General features: G+C 38.5%; 2 protein-coding genes across 11 annotated transcripts; one reads left to right on the top strand and one right to left on the bottom strand.

Moving 5' to 3' along the window:
* The first annotated feature begins 201 nt into the window (after positions 1-201).
* Positions 202-3,850, top strand: LOC116252394 (probable arabinose 5-phosphate isomerase). The gene is made up of 3 exons (XM_031626622.1): positions 202-1,013; positions 3,224-3,447; positions 3,537-3,850. The coding sequence occupies exons 1-3, from the start codon at positions 345-347 to the stop codon at positions 3,691-3,693; spliced, it is 1,050 nt and encodes a 349-aa protein (XP_031482482.1). The 5' UTR covers positions 202-344; the 3' UTR covers positions 3,694-3,850.
* Positions 3,851-4,670: 820 nt separating this feature from the next.
* On the bottom strand, positions 4,671-15,512 carry LOC116252391 (lysine-specific demethylase JMJ18-like). 10 transcript variants are annotated; one of them, XM_031626618.2, is made up of 14 exons: positions 15,383-15,511; positions 15,041-15,098; positions 13,971-14,090; positions 10,631-10,911; positions 10,447-10,518; positions 10,286-10,363; positions 9,656-10,180; positions 9,347-9,571; positions 8,972-9,133; positions 7,688-8,056; positions 6,225-7,575; positions 6,026-6,129; positions 5,622-5,819; positions 4,671-5,230 (listed from the first exon to the last, which is right to left on the bottom strand). In XM_031626618.2, exons 4-14 carry the CDS (start codon positions 10,799-10,801, stop codon positions 4,853-4,855), a joined length of 3,633 nt encoding a protein of 1,210 aa, XP_031482478.1. In that variant the 5' UTR covers positions 10,802-10,911; positions 13,971-14,090; positions 15,041-15,098; positions 15,383-15,511; the 3' UTR covers positions 4,671-4,852. The 10 variants fall into 10 exon arrangements, with proteins under 10 accessions (XP_031482478.1, XP_031482476.1, XP_031482477.1 ...); XM_031626616.2 differs by having other exon boundaries at positions 13,971-14,073; XM_031626617.2 differs by lacking the exon at positions 15,383-15,511 and adding an exon at positions 15,291-15,375 and having other exon boundaries at positions 13,971-14,073.
* Between the last annotated feature and the right edge of the window lie 820 nt (positions 15,513-16,332).

Genomic DNA, 16,332 nt, shown 5'->3' with positions numbered 1-16,332 from the left:
CTGTAGCACAGGAAGAGGATGCCTCTGCCACTGCTGTTTGAAAATTGATAACAAAACCGTCGTCTATACAAGAATACTAAAAATTGAATGTCAGAACTTGAGAATATTGCAAACAATTAGGGCTGCTGACAGAAAATCAAAAAAATTGCCTTAGTTCTCAGGTTTTGAAATCCCAACGTCTGTTAACTCGAGGTAATTTGGCTACGAAACGAAAGAGAAGCTAAAGAGAGAAGGAAGGAAGACGCTGCCTTCATCGTCCCTCGTGCATCCAATAGACCGCCACCGACACCTCTCTCTCTCTCTCTGTCTTTCTCTCAATTACCCCGTGGCCCTGTGAGCCGACAATGGGCTCCCTCGCTCCTTCCGACCTTCCCAACGGCAATGGGAAGGCCTCGCAAATGGAGAAGGAAGGGGCTGCCGCTGACGCCCTCACTCTCAGCCTCCGCGATCTTTTCCAGACCCAGAAGCGCTATCTCGATTACTTCTTCCAGAACCTCGACCTCTCTCAGACCCACCTCTTCACCCGCACCCTCCTCGATGCCAAAGGTACCATCTTCTTCACCGGCGTCGGCAAATCTGGCTTCGTTGCCCAGAAGATCTCCCAGACCCTCGTCTCCCTCGGCATCCGCTCCGGCTTCCTCTCCCCAACCGATGCTCTCCATGGTGACATCGGCATCCTTGGCTCCGACGACCTACTGGTGCTTTTCAGCAAGAGCGGCAATACCGACGAGCTGCTACGGTTGATCCCTTGTGCCAGGGCCAGGGGAGCCTTCCTCGTGGCCGTCACCTCCTCAAAGACCAGCCTCCTCTCCGGCGCCTGCGATCTCAGCGTCTACCTCCCACTGGAGAGGGAGCTCTGCCCTTTCGACCTGGCTCCGGTCACTTCTACGGCAATCCAGATGGTGTTCGGCGACACGGTGGCTATCGCGCTTATGAGCGCTAGAAACCTCACGAAGGAGGAGTATGCGGCCAACCACCCGGCGGGACGGATCGGGAAGAGTCTCATCTTTAAGGTCAGTTTTCTAAGTGTTTCTGTGATCAATGTAACGATATTCAATTCTGGGGATCTATTTCTCAGTGGCGGTTTTCCATTTTGATTTGTGACTCGTGGTCATTTCTTTGTTCCCTAATGTGGAGAGATTCAATCGTTTCTTTGCGGTGGTTGTCCACTTGTTTTGTGAATGGTTTTTTTTTTTTTTTTAATTTAGAGAGATGCGATTTTCTTGGTCGTTTCTTCATGGTGGTTTCCCATAAGATCTGCGAACGGTGATATCTTTTTTATCTTAAACTTTGGGTGATGTGATTTTGGGGGTCTCTTTCTTCTCTATAATTTTCTTTCTTCTCTATAATTTTCCGCTTCTTTTGTGAATCGTACTTATATTTTATTTTCAGATAGATCACTTCTCCTTGGTTCTTTGAATTCAATGTCGCATAATTCGTTTGATCTGTGAAGGCATGTTTCCTTTTTCTGCCCTATTTGGCCGATCGGAAATTGACCTGGATGATATTTTCTGGTTGTGTTTCAGATAGATCACTTTTCCTTGGTTCTTTGAATGCAATGTCGCATAATTCGTTTGATCTGTGAAGGCATGTTTCCTTTTTCTGCCCTATTTGGCCGATCGGAAATTGACCTGGATGATATTTTCTGGTTGTGGATCTTGTTTCTCTATTTTAAGCTTCATTTGTGAAGGTGTCTCTTTGATCTTTAACGTCTAGAATTTCAATTGATGGTTCTTTTCTATTGGGTGGATTTTTCCACCCTATATTGAAATCGTCTTGTTTTCAATTTTTCGTTCTTTGTTTCTCCTTGATTCTTGAAATGCAACGTTGGTGTCATTGGTTTTCTCTTTGGTTTATGATTTACGTTTTCCTTTTGTGTGTCGTTGTCATTTGGCCGATCAATTTGATTGTTAGTTGTGTTCTGTCTCTTGAACCGTTAGAGTTTTTACCTTTCGTTTTGATGTTATGCTCTCGGATACATGTTTAGCTTGTCTTCATATGTTAGTTCTTAGGAAAGACTCTGCTACTGTGGGTCGAGAAAGGGATCAAGATTGGGACACTGTATTTGTGTTGTCACTGCATAGATAGGTTTTTAAATGCACTTCTCCCTTTTCTGTTCACCTGAAATTCAGTGGTCGAGCCACATCTGGCTCAGGATAAATTGGAAAAGTAGGAATCTCAGGCTGGGTGCCCCTCATTTTATTGAAGAGCTACACCTGACTTTTCTAATTTCTCCTCTGTTGCGCTTAAAGAGGAAAATTCCCACTTCAAAAGTTCAAAGCATGGAAATATTTTTAAGGAAAAAAAAACTGTACCATTAAAAAAAAACATTTAACGCCTAGCTGCATATTTTTCTTTTGTTTTGCAGTTTGAATCTATTTATATATAAAAAAAATACTTAGATACTTCTTTATTATAGTTATGGGGTAACTATTTTTAATAATATATGAATAAATACCTAAGGCGTTCTCTATGCAATTATTACTATGCTTTACTAGGAGCCCAATCTTATATTAGTTCTGGAATTCCTTTTCACTCTCGTACGATATCTACTTAATATTGGACTAAAAGAGAGAGAGAGAGAGGCATGGCCATAAAATGGAAAAGAAAAATCCTCCTACTTCTTTATACATGTTAGCTCCACCACTGGTCTGGTTGGTCAATTGCACGGATCAAGTTCAGTTTAGACTTTCTCCAGGGTTCACATTCTTGGTGTTTTAATTTTTACATTTCGTTTTTCCATAAGGGCAGGGCTTCTTTTTCTTTTGTTGTTCATTGTCTTGTGATCTGCAGTTTTTGTGGATGTAAGACGCGGCGTACTCATTGTTTTGTGATCCCTTTTTTTTTTTTGCTCATACTCCTTTAGAAATTTGAGTCCAAGTTGTCTGGTAGCCCTAGTTTTGGATATGCAATCTGGATACGTAATACAAGCTGCTCTATCTGCTGCTTTATATTAAATGAAAGTTTCATTACTGGAACTGAAGATACACGTGGTTATCAGGTTTAGGGATGCTTATGTGTGCTCCATACCTTAGGGATAAGTCTCACATGTGTGCTCCATACCTATATACATACAATCACATTAATAGGACATCGAAAATTAATTGAAATCAATAACTAATTGCTTGGTTGGGTGCTCATATTGTCAAGTGTGTGCAATCAATAGTAGCTCTGATTTCTTAACTGTGCCAAAATGACGACCATAAACTGGACCTCTTTGCAGGTTAAAGATCTGATGAAGAAACAAGAGGAGCTTCCCATCTGTCAAGAAGGCGGCTTGATCATGGATCAGCTTGTTGAGCTTACGAGCAAAGGTTGTGGGTGTTTGCTTGTTATCGATAAGGAGTATCATTTGATTGGAACATTCACTGACGGTGACCTGCGTCGGACTCTAAAATCTAATGGTGAAGCAATCTTCAAACTCCGTGTAGGAGATGTCTGTAACAGGTACGGTTGCATATGACTCACTTTCTATCTTTTCAGTCAAAGGCTCTATGCACACGGATGCTTAGTTGTGTTAATGTAACTTTTTTTAGGAACCCAAGAACAATAGGTCCAGAAGCTATGGCAGTTGATGCGATGAAGAAGATGGAATCCCCACCTTCACCGGTGCAATTTTTGCCGGTTCTGAATGATCAGAATGTAGTGATCGGAATAGTGACCTTGCATGGCCTGGTGTCCGCAGGGCTTTGAAGTTTTTGTTATATTTGTTTCTTTCATTTATATTCATGTGTTCTTATTTGTTGTATTATTGTTAGCTCCATGTCATCCAAGGGAGAAAAATAAATGTCATCATGTTCAAACTGCTAAATGTGTTTATATCAGAGCAATAATAGGATTCATTCGATAACCATTTCTTGAGATGCAAGAATACTTGTAGCAGGTATGGTAGAAAGAACAGTTTCTTCAGATCAAGGTTCCCATGCAGTTTCAAACTTTCAAGCCTCTTGATGGTTTCTGACATCCAAGTCTTGACTGGGAAATTTGCATCTAGAATACCCTGCTATTAGAGGAATTCCCCACGAAAAGAATGAACTTTGAATTTGTACTTGACACCGTGTCACCAGGGGAACTCCTAAGAGAAAGGATGATCCTTCACTGCTGTTTTCTGCGCAACTGAACTTTGTTATGAAGTGAACCTCTCCACTAAGCTTCTCTCTTCCTGTTTTATTGAGTTCTTTAGAGAGTAGGGAGTGTTTTGGAATACACACTTGCCAATCCAAAAAATATCCCTGTTAGTGTTTTGTGTAAAACCGTAAAAGTGTATACCTAAAATCACGAAGGACTTGTACGGTTTCAGCAGTGCTGCACTAAGGGTTCACGATGATTATTCAAAGGATTCAATACCGTGGCCAGCTCACAATGTCAGAATTGCCTATCTTATCAGATCTTTTGAACCACACTCGTTCTCTCTAATTTTGTAATGTTACAAAAAATTACAAGTCTAGTTTTCTTGTCAAATTATAACAAGAACTGCAGTCATACATACTTGAAGTGTCGCGGATAATTTTCATGCAAGGGAGTAAGCTTTTCAGTTCACCAAGCAGCACTTGGAATAGCGGGCTCATCATGCTGTTGGGATGAAAAAGAATAGCAACACCGTTGTTCTGGAAAGCTATAAATGGCATGCCGTTGAAGAAAGAAGGTTTCTCAAACACGAGAAATGCATGTTTGACGATGCATGCTAACAATGAATTCCATTGATTTTTCTCAAATTTTCTCAGTGCTTGTAGTTCTGTACATTTGGGTCACGTCAATTGCCGCTTATGAAGAGTTACATGTGCTACATCTAAAAAAACTCAAGACTCAGGTCACAAATCATGGTTATACAGGGGGGAGAGAGAGAGGTAGGTTACTTTTTCATATCCAAATATTCATCAGGTGGACAAAGGTGAATGTCACCAAATTTACCATTCTGTGACTCTTGAATTTCTTCTTTGAGAAACTTGATGACTATGTCCTTGTTTAGACATGCATTTTCATTGCTCAGTGCCTCTTGAAGAGCACGGAGTTCTTCACGGTTTGCCTTCTTGAATATACCCTTGAGGATGCATTCTACCGCTTCCAAGCTATTCTTTATGATTGGACCCTCTCTGGGCACCACCTTAGTGCTGCCTTGGTTGTCCTTAGTTGAACTTCCTGGAGGCACTTTTACTGGCTTCTGTTTGGTGGGTTGACAGTTCCAGTATTCCAGACATAAATGATTGGGATCAAGAGCCTCTATTTTCTGCTAGAATCAGATGACAAGAATAAAATTTACCACTCAAAACATCAAAATATCAAGACTAAAAAAGAGTCCATATTGCCATTTTCTTCCTGCTGTACAGGCACCAAGATGATCCAGCCTTGAAAAATATAAAAGCAAGTACTTCATATTAGTTACAAATTGCAGGAAATCTCTTTGTACAAAACCTTAAATTGTCCTCTATTTTTACTTCTTTTTTTTTTGTTTTCAAAGGGTGCATTTTTACACTCAGAAAATCAAGTGAACTTTTTGGTCAAGCTATTCAGAGATGGCAGCTCCTTCAGACGGCATGGAAAAGAAAATTCAATAGGAAAAGACACCTAACACATCCACTACTCAAAGTTTGAACTAAAGAAGTCCTGACAAGCAGATTTACCTGAACAATAAATGGTGTTGAAAATCCAAACATGTCAAATCCATCGATTGATCCCGGTGGATGCAGAGGAGGTAGATTTAGTTTCCCTTGCCTATGCTGGCTCACAATCTTCTGATTTACTTTGTCACGGACCATGTCCCAACAATTAATGGCAGAAACACACATGAAAACTTCAGAGGGACAATCCTCCAGTGTAACCTGATTTTTAGAACCACAATCAGAGAGACTAGTTAGACATCAGTCTCAGCATAAAGAAGCTGTGATCCATAGCATCTGTTCAATAATCTTAACCTGCATTATATTTACAAAAATAATGCTCCTTTAGACAGATTAACAAAAATTAGCAAGCAGCCAAATACAAACACAATTTTATCTTATTAGGAAACATGGAAAAAGGAAGTTACCCTGAAGAATGGTACAGAGATTCCCACATCAAGAATTTCGGAGATATAGTGAGACCCTTGTGTTGGATCAATAACACTTAAGTACCTAACCCGACTTCTGAATCCTATCAAGCAAAACAAAAAGGAAAAAACCGCTTTGAGTACGACTGCCCAACTCCCTATTGATACAAATATAAACTCCATCTACCATAACATATACCTTTAGGAAAAATTGCATACTTGTTGCACCATGCTTTTCCAGGGACCACAAGTCCAAAGTCTAGTGGCTCTACTTCACAGTTTAAGTTTCTTACAACCTTTGCAATCTGGGGACCACTTTCGCAGTTGCGACCCAAATTTGGTTTAACACTAGACTCAGTTGATGAAACTATGAACTGCATGCAGGAATCATGTTCCATTATTGTGGAGCTGGAATCAGATAAAGGTAGTTCATCTTTCTTCAGATTGCTAGGAACTCTGTGAGGATCAGAGAGCAAATGATGAATGCAGTTCCGACTGCCACCACTATTTGCAAGGTGTGTGGTGGGCCCTTCCACTTCCACCCCAACCTGTAAGTTATGTCCTTTTTCCATTTGATCACTATCATCATCATCACCATCATCATTCAGGCAAATAGTACCTCCATGGAACGTGGCTGGTCTAGAATTTTCCTTCTCCAAAATTTTCAATGTAGTGTTATTAGCTGCTGGTGAAAATATGCTTTGCTGCAAGAGAATAGAGGAGCTTTCAGGGAACTGAGCACAGGGTGTGTCCTCTGATCGAGACTGGAAAACAGAGAACGATTCTGTTATTGACTTTGAGACTGAAGGCCCATCATTACCATGCACGTTTTGCATTATTGGCTTGAAGTCGTTACATGGTGCTTGAACTTCAGTAGCAGCAAAAACTTGGCCATCGTCAGAGATGACTTTACCAAGTTCAGTCATGTCATAGATTCTTGCTTTGTCCTCTTCAAATACAAAAGTTTCCCTTTTGAAAGTTAATTCCTCTACCTTGTTCGGTGTCCTACGATCTTTAACTTCTGTTGTACCAAGACAGGCTGGCTGCATTAGAAGCTTGTTTGTTTCTATCCGCAGGACAGAAACACTAGCAGGACCCTGCACTGACGCATCATCCAGTGGCATATGTTTTTTCAGTTCCATCTCTCTCAAGGAGGGCTTGCAAAGCAAGGCACAGGTTTTCTCTGATCCTTGAAACTTCTCTTCCTTTTTGACATAGGAACTCAAAGAGAGCCTGAGATCTAAATTTGCCCATCTGTGTATGGCATTCAATTTCCCTCCCAATGCTTCCATGCATAGGTTGAGTTCACTTAATTCATAGCGAAAGAGGAAAAATCTTGTACTCCAATCACAAGAACAAAGTTGTTTTGCATGGTCTAAGCATGCAAATGTTTCTGGAGAACATTCACAACCAACTGCAGAGAGATGCAAATCATAAAAGCATATGACACACTCCCTCTCATTGGTAGCATCAAAGCTCACGTCCATTTTCCTCACCTGCGAAGGGCTGCAGAAGAACTTCCTTCTTCTGTGCTCTAAGTCAATGCGGGTCTATGAAGAAAACAATACAGTAGGTTCCAGTTCAGGTTATGTCAAAATAGAGGATTAACAATTTTTTCTGTCCAATAGCTAACATCAAGAAGAAAATGTCCTAAGAGGTTACCTTTAATGCCATTGTCAAAATGGCATCCTTTCCACAAACAGCTGACCATTGTAAGTTGTGGGGAGTGTCTCTTCCCAGAATATGAAGCTCCCAAAGTGCTCTAACAGCTTCTCGTGCTGCCCCCAGTAATAACTTGTCATGAGACAAAGAAGTTTTACGAAATTGCTGACAATAAAGTTCCACAGCGCTCTGTCCATGTGGCAACCAGTCAATGGGAGCAACATTGACTGCCTCAGCACAATTAAATCCACAGTTAAAACCAGAATGATATGCTCGAGGGAAAGTGAGAACAAACTCTCCAGACTGTTGAACACAACGATAAACAGGTACGCCTTCCAACTTCAATATCATTGGAGAAAATTGGGTAACCTGTTCAAAGCAACACCGAAACATCCAAAGCAGGAAGTTATATTTTCCAAATATATTAAGCATCCAACAAGATAAGCACAAACACAGATATGTTTGAATGGTCCACAGCATAGACACAAATAACGTTTTCGAGTTTTAAACAACAAGGTTTTCTCGGGTATAATACAGCATCGGCAAGCTTGAAAAAAGGGAAAAAATACATGAAAAATATGGTAAATTTTTAAAAATTTAGAAAAAACTAAAAATGAGGGGAAAATAAAATAAGTGAGAAATTAATAACACAAACATAAAAAAAAAGTAGCTTTGAAACAATTAAAAAATAGAAAATGAAAAAAAACTGTTTGGCATTAAAAAAGCATGAAAAACATGTAAAAAATGCATTAAAAACATGTTTTTTTGTTTTAACGTTTTTCTCAAAAGAAAACGTTTTCTTTTTTAAGTTTTAAATGGCAATTTTATTTATCGCGCTTTTTTCGCGTTTGAAACACGTTTTTATGTGACACTTCAGAGGACTACTGACCCAACCTTCTCTTTTACGTCAAGATCCTTAATGTTTTTAACCTGGAACTGATATTAGGTCACTCCAAAAGGGGATCCTTAGATCCCCATTTGAATTCCTTCAAGGTCTGTGTATCCCTCATGAAAGGCTGGACCTTGGAACAAAATGAGCAAAACAATGACATACCAACCATTAAACAACTCTAACTAGAACCACTTGTCATCACTATAAAAACTTAAATGGATGGTCTGCTAGTACTCATTTCCAGTGCAAGTCTACAGTCGAGAACAAACTATAATGAAATGATAGCACTCTTTTCACTTGTGCAGTGCAACAGAAGTCAAAGAAGAAAAGAATGCATACAACTGTCACAAAAATGTTATTGACGTTAACCACCCAAAATGAAGAAGACTCACAAGCTTATGAAGCAAGTCAGGCTGTTCTTTAAATAAACCAGGCAGATGCTTCTTCATGGCCGCCTCCAATTTCAAAGCATGATTTCCTGGGACGCTATACCATAATTTTGGAGCACCCATATGCATGTAGTTCAATGAATAAAGATGATGATCTTCAACATGCTGTTGCAAGAAGATAATTAAAAGGTAAATACGCAGGAGTTTGCAGGAAATCAAAAGGCATTGCTTATATGTCCAGACTCCAACGTCAACTGGGTTAATATGTGAAACTGCATGCGGTGCACATGGGAGGTCAGTGAAACCTTTTCAGAAGTACCTAGCATAAGAGAAGCTCCTTTCTGTGTAACAGAAAGGGACTAAGAAGTAAAAACTTACCCAGCAAAACGATGAAAAGCACATCCCTATATAAAGCCATGGCACTAGAACACCAGAAATATCAGTCTGCTCGAAGGAAAGCAGAGATCCTGCCAGCCTTGGTAAGTTATTTAAGTTCCAACCTGATTTCACATACACATCTGGCTCACTGTCCCCATAATCAGTGGATCCCTTAGGAAATCCACTGCTAAATGTTCCAGTTTCCAAATCAGCCCCATAAAGTACCTAGATGTAAAACATTGCAGTCTAGATTACATCCATAAATGATGCTTTAATTTTTCAAAAAGAAGATGGCTTAAAATGTGGTACCTCAATCTCTTCAGTTGGGTTCTCAACCATCCGCCAGTATTCACCCTCAATGTCATCCACAGATGGTCCTTTTCCATGTTTATCCTCACTGTTGCTCAAGCTTGACATTGGGATTGTATCATTCATGCCAAAGTACTGTCCAATAAAATCATCTGCATACTTCTGAAAAGACTCTAAAGTGAACTCTGGACCAGGTAAAAAACCAAAAATCTCACTCTCATCGAAGCTCTCATGTATATCTGCACTGCTTGTATCACTAGGACTGCAGGATATTCCCATTTTCAGGCATCTTTTCTTTCTTTTCTTAATATGACCAATGTTTCTGGATCTTTTTTTCATAGGTTTTCGATTTTGAAGTTTGTCAAGCTGTTGAATTCGTGTAGCAAACTTGGCATTTTCCCATATATGCTTTTGCTTAAGAATGCATGGTGGCTTCCAAAAAGGAGGAGGAACAATTCGGCAAATTCCATATGATTCTGCCGTCTGTCTTATACTTGCAATGTACTTCAGAGGGTCCTTAAATTCCTGGACGAATTTCATCACCAAACAAACATGAAGACAAAAATTATGAGCTACATAGCATTAAGATGATTTCAGTGTTCAAGATAAAGTAGTGAAAACACCACTCACCTCTTCATTTGGGTAGAATACAGGAGCTTCACTGATGACCTGTCTGCGTGCATTTTCTGGATCCCATCTGGCTATTACCTGTTTAAAAGATAAATCCATGTGAAAAGTTGGGAAGATTAATAGGGAGCTGCTACAATTCATAATAAAAAAAAAAACTCCACCTTTTGGCAGTTGTTACAATTTGGACACCCACGAATAACTCCTTTTTTTAAAGGAGTCAGTGACAACTGTTTCTGGGAAAAAAAGGGACAAAGATGAAATCATACTTAATCATGGTACGCAAAACATCCATTTAACACAATTGGAGCTTCCGTAGCAAGAGATAACAAGATGAAAGATGCTTACCAGCTTGGTTGGTTTCTTCTGAGATTCCTCTTCTGAACTCACATCAAACATTGCATAATTTATCCAAGGTCTACGCCTAAGAGACCTTGCAACCTTGACATCCTCACTACATTTAGTATCCAAGCCTGCCTTCTCTCCAAGAGGTGCACTTGAAAGTGAGAACATATCCATTTCAACAAGAGATAGATTTTTTTTCAAAGTGAATGATGTATGTGACGAGAAACCATCTGGACAAAAACGCCTCTTGGTTCCTGCTGGACGAATGTGAGGACCTGTGCAATCTGTAGCCATCATAACTAAAAAGTGAAAATCGAATAAGGACAACATAATTAGCTAAACACCGAATGATAATTTTATGTTTATGCAGATTCACAAGTATGAAATCTTCAACACACAAAGGACCGAGAGGCTAGTAGTGGTACATGCATGCAGGCATATTCTCCTGCCTCTGTATACATGAGTATGCAACCATGCATTCCCACACAGGAATTAGATAAAAGATGTCTTATTCAAACCAAGCAGGTTAGATCAGTAGACTCAAATTAGTTTATCTTAAATATTATACAGCAGGAAGATTAGTAGATGTGAAAATTTTATTACTATTTATGTTCAAACTTCAATGACATTTTGCCTGTTCATCTCATAAATCTAATTAGAAACTTCTTGAGGGTAAGCACAAGTGTTACTTATATGCCATTTTGTGGTTTCCACATTATGGATTTTGTTACTTAATTTTATTAAATAAGTTGATTAAACTTCTTCACTGACCAAAATATCATTTTTTAGATACTTATTGTATCAATGATTTGAAACTCATGTTTCCAAGTAATTCTTGATAAAGCAGCATATGAGACGATCATCGCGTTAAAAAGACCCATGGATCAATCCAAAATCATATTATCATATATAGGTCACATTTGTAAAGATTAAGAAAAACTATCCTGAATACCATCAACATGCTTAACCATTGATTACTAACATTGTCACATGCACATAATCAAACAAACCATCTCCAATGAAGCATCAACTCCAACCTGCATGCTAAAATTTCCTTTTGTGGCCAATTTAGGCATTCCATTTTTCAGATGAGAAAACAAAGGATTGCAAAAACTTGGACACAAATCTCACTTTCCTAAAATTTTGCATGTACACATTTATTATTTTCTCCCATAATTTTTTTTCATCCATATAAGAGAAATGTTATGAGATGTGTCAGTGTTGTGTGTGTAATTCCAGTAATTAACACTAACTCACGCACCCTTCCAACACACAGTCAGGCCTGAACTTGCCTCTCACCGAGAGGTAATCCTCATTACTTGCATAACCCTAATCCCTTAGGGTAACAGCCTATTTATGACAATAGGACATTGGGTCTACAAGGGGATCCAACCCATTATTAATTATCTCTATTTATAAAAGACCCCCCTCCGACGACACAGTTTCCTTAAGGCTAACAAGATGCAAAATAATGAAAATTCAGATGACTAGCAAAATAGATAAGCTACTTCCAAAGCACCTGTAAGCCAATAAATTTTTTTAGGAAAACTGGACCCCAGATCAGCTGGTCATACATACGGTAAGTACACAAGCATATACATGAACATATGTGTGTGTGTTTGTGTCACCTTTCATAAAACCAACCATATACACAGATGCAAAACGTTAGAAGTTATAGGACTCATGAACAATCACACAAATTGCATGTACAAGTTAGATCCTGCAACGTTTTAAAATTTAAACAGTTTTAGCATTTTTGGCTCATAAAATCCAATATAGACATCAACTTTTCTAGTTTTACTCGCTCATATTTTCATATCATTATATGTTTTGCACCTATCTATATGGTTAGATTCAAGGGTAACAGCTTAAAACACTGGGAGGCATGCATAGAAGGCATATTTGGATACACATATATATAAATACATAATATATATACGTGTGTATGTGTGTGTGTCGAATTGTCTTCCTTAGGGCTCATTTTTCTTCAGCCCCATATTGGCCTGCTATAAGGAATATAGTATACCTTGTTGCTTCAAGCTGACCTAGTTTCCCTTTCTTCAGTCTTATAAAACAACAAAATCTTTCTATAAAAAAAGCTGACACCGACATTGACAACTTGTTGTACTCAGTTAAATTTGTATTCAATAGTTTTTTCTCAATATTTCAATAGAAGCAAAAATCAGATCAATAACTTAGATGACAGTGAGGATGAGAATGACTCTCAACATAGCACCATTATAAAGCCATTAATATCACTGACGAAGATCATGGAAGAATGGTAATGCAGCCAGCAGTTACCAAATGCTGTAAAAGTGGAACAAAGTAAGAGATCCCATCATCATGAGGAAAGGAAAATCATTATGATAATTGATAACAGCTCCTTTAATTAGAAGCAATCATTGAAAACAGTTCTAATAATCCCTTATAAATATGAGGGACTTGAGCTCATCAACTTAATGGTTTGATGGTGGCCTTCAATGGCAAAAACCATGTTAGAATCATCTTGTTGCTTATTTTTATTTTTTGTCATGGGACCAAGGCGGTGCTTTCTGAAGAAGTTTTATGCCTCAATAAAGGCCTCTAGATGACCATAAAGATCATCGACTTCTTCACCAAAGCAAGGACTTGATCCAGTTTTAAGCATGATCTCTGCAACAAACTGAGACTCAGCAAATTGTTGTCTAGTTTGAGGGAGAATAAGAAGATGACATTAAGGATGAGGATGACTCTCGATGTAGCACCATTAATAAAGGCATTAAGATCACTGATGAAACATCATGGAAGAATGGTAATGCAGCCAGCAGTTACCAAATGCTACAAAAGTTATAAAAAGTAAGAGATCCCATAGTCATGAGGAAAGAGAAATCTTTATTATAATAGCTCCTTTATTTAGTAGCAAAGTTTGGAAACAGTTGTAAAAATCCGTTATAAATATGAAGGACTTGAGCTCTATCAACCTGAAGGTTGGCGTTCCGTGGCAAAAATCATGTTAAAATCACCTTCATTTTTCATTTTAATGCTTATCATAACATTGATGATCTCAACATGAATTTTATAGTTTTCTTTCATATTTCAATCAAGAAAACGCAATTCAAAACTAAGACTAGGAACTAAGTGAGAATATCATGCAATTAGCAATTCAAAACAGACTAAGTGAAAGAATATCATGCAACTAGCAAAACAGCACATGGGATCTCAAAAACCAAACCAGGAAACAAGCACCATCAGATGACAAGAAGAAACCAAATCACCATCAAATTATTCCCGAGGCAGCCAAAGACCCAAAAATTTTATCTGCCGACAGAATAAAGAAGAAGGATGAATCAGCCGAATTGTTTACCTTGACAAAGCAAAATGTTCACCTTGATCAATTGAGATCAGGTGATGGAACACGTTTGTCCAGCTTCGTTTAATGACATGCAAGCAGGGACCTCGAAATCTCTCTGGAAACCAAACGACACTGAATAGCATCGAAAGTAGCTTTATGTAGAAGAATCCCATGAATGAACAACTTAAATAGGTATGCAGCAAGTTATAATGAACCTTGGTTTGACTACAAGGATGACCAGAACCTATGACAAAGTTCAATGTATTCACAATTTAAATATTATAAGCAGCTTACAAATTATTGAACAATCCAGCCCTTCAGTTATTAATGTCCCAAGACATGCATGTCTTTCATATTAGCCTGCTTGCAATTTCAAACATGGAATGCTTGCAGATATATCGTTATTACAATGAAAAGATTCTAAAAGTCCTATCAGAAAAGCTACTGCCGTCTTCAAAATGGAGGATTCTAATGATGGACCTTCCATGGAACCTTGACAAACTTCTAATCGTAAAAGAATGAGGCTGAACATGGTTTTCCTCAATGCAATCAAGTCAGTGAAGTAGTCAGAATACCATGGCACCACCAGGAAATTATAGAGCGAGAAGCAAAGGGAAGAACATGGTGCCTAACTAACAAGACCTTCATAGAATTATTGGAAGTTTGGAACCACAATTACTCGTCTTTGTTCAGTATTGAGAATGCTATATAATTCCAAATTTATTCAATTGCATTCATAACACATAAATCCGATCATTCCACAAAAATGGTGCGCACACAATGAGAACTCACTAGCTAATAAAAACCTCGTGATTCGACATTTCCTGGGTCCAAATCAATTGTGACACGGGAAGCACCTTAGAGAAGCTTTGACACAGACTCTCCAATCCCAGAAAACCATTAAGCATCTCCAGGGTGCGTAAAAGTCCCAGATGCGTCAGATGATAAAAAACCAACAGAGGCAATTCAAGATTCCTCACATCCACACCGGTAAGCAACGATGAAAAGCAATTATACCATAAGGGCCAACTGAAAACCTGAAATATGCAGTCAAATCTCTCACACCAAATATCACAACTCACCTTTCCCTGCGCCCTGACGCTCCAATGCTCCCCACTGTTGTTTCCAATTGTCGATTACCTTCAAAAAATTTGCTAAAACATCAATATTTAGTTTTCCAACTATATTCGGGTTGCATTTCTGATTTCTTCGGCCCCCAAAACAAACAAAAGTCCAAAACACATGTGAAAAACAAATTATGGAAATTCTTAAGTCCGTTAATTTATTATTAATAAAACCAATAACAAAAACAATAATTCGAGCGGAACTAACCCTAACGACGCATCAATGTGAACTCCCTGAAAGAAAAAAATTCCAAAACGCCGAGGAATTAAAAGCAAAAAGAAGGGAAGAAAATATCTAACCAGGGAGAGATGATGGTTTTGACGACGTGGCGGTGTATGGTTAGGTTACAGGGTGCCCCAAAACCATGGGCTCACCGGCTAAAGACCTACCTTTCTGCGGATCATCCAATTTCAAACGCAGGCCTAACTTTTTGAAAATTTTGAACTGGGACCTCCTTTTGCCAACAACTAGCAAATAACGGACACGAGTTAGAAAAAGATCAAATTTCTGATGTTTATGTTGTAAAGTGCAAATAATACTTTCTTTTTTTTTCTTTTTTCATGGAAGATAATACGTTGGCTCGTACCATAAGTTAGAGGAAACCAAACGGTGATAGAAACAAGCGTTTACTTGATTGGAGTCCTCATAAACGAAAAATGTTTAAACTTTGTCGCCCTTTCTGTCAATAAATGCTAAAAGGTTGGTTTGTGGAGAAAAATCTGCTTTGCGCGATAGCCCTCAGAAAGAGGTCACAAGTCAACCCATTTCTCACCGGATTTTCTTGTTTGGAAATTTCTCTGCGATCGTTCAATAATTTATGTTTGACCACCGTAGTCTTTGAAACAAATATTTATGTTTAAAGAAATCATTAAGCAGCCACTACCTATGCACACTTATTAGTCTAATTTTACTGAGTTTGATGCCCCGATTTCATGTTTTGAAGTCATATTTTTTTATTTTTCTTCTGGTTGATGTTGTATTTTCAGTACTTTCTTTTTTCCCCATGTCTTATAATTTCTAAATATTAATGTAGGCGACTACTGCGTTTGCAAGAACGCAATTACCATGTAAGTAAGCTGCACTTAATTGGGCTGAATCCAATCTAGTAGATTTTATTTCGATTTTCTAAGTTCATGCAAGTGAATATTAGACCAAATTAACATGGTCTGAATGAACGCCTCATCCTCTTTCAATTGCAAATGTGGAAATGACTTGAGAACGGGCTCCTAGAAAAGACCGATAGTTACAT

The sequence above is a fragment of the Nymphaea colorata genome, chromosome 4 (genome assembly GCF_008831285.2).
Source record: "Nymphaea colorata isolate Beijing-Zhang1983 chromosome 4, ASM883128v2, whole genome shotgun sequence".
Lineage (NCBI taxonomy): Eukaryota > Viridiplantae > Streptophyta > Magnoliopsida > Nymphaeales > Nymphaeaceae > Nymphaea > Nymphaea colorata.
The sequence above is the reverse complement of the archived record's forward strand: the minus strand, read 5'-3'. Positions and strand labels throughout refer to the sequence as shown.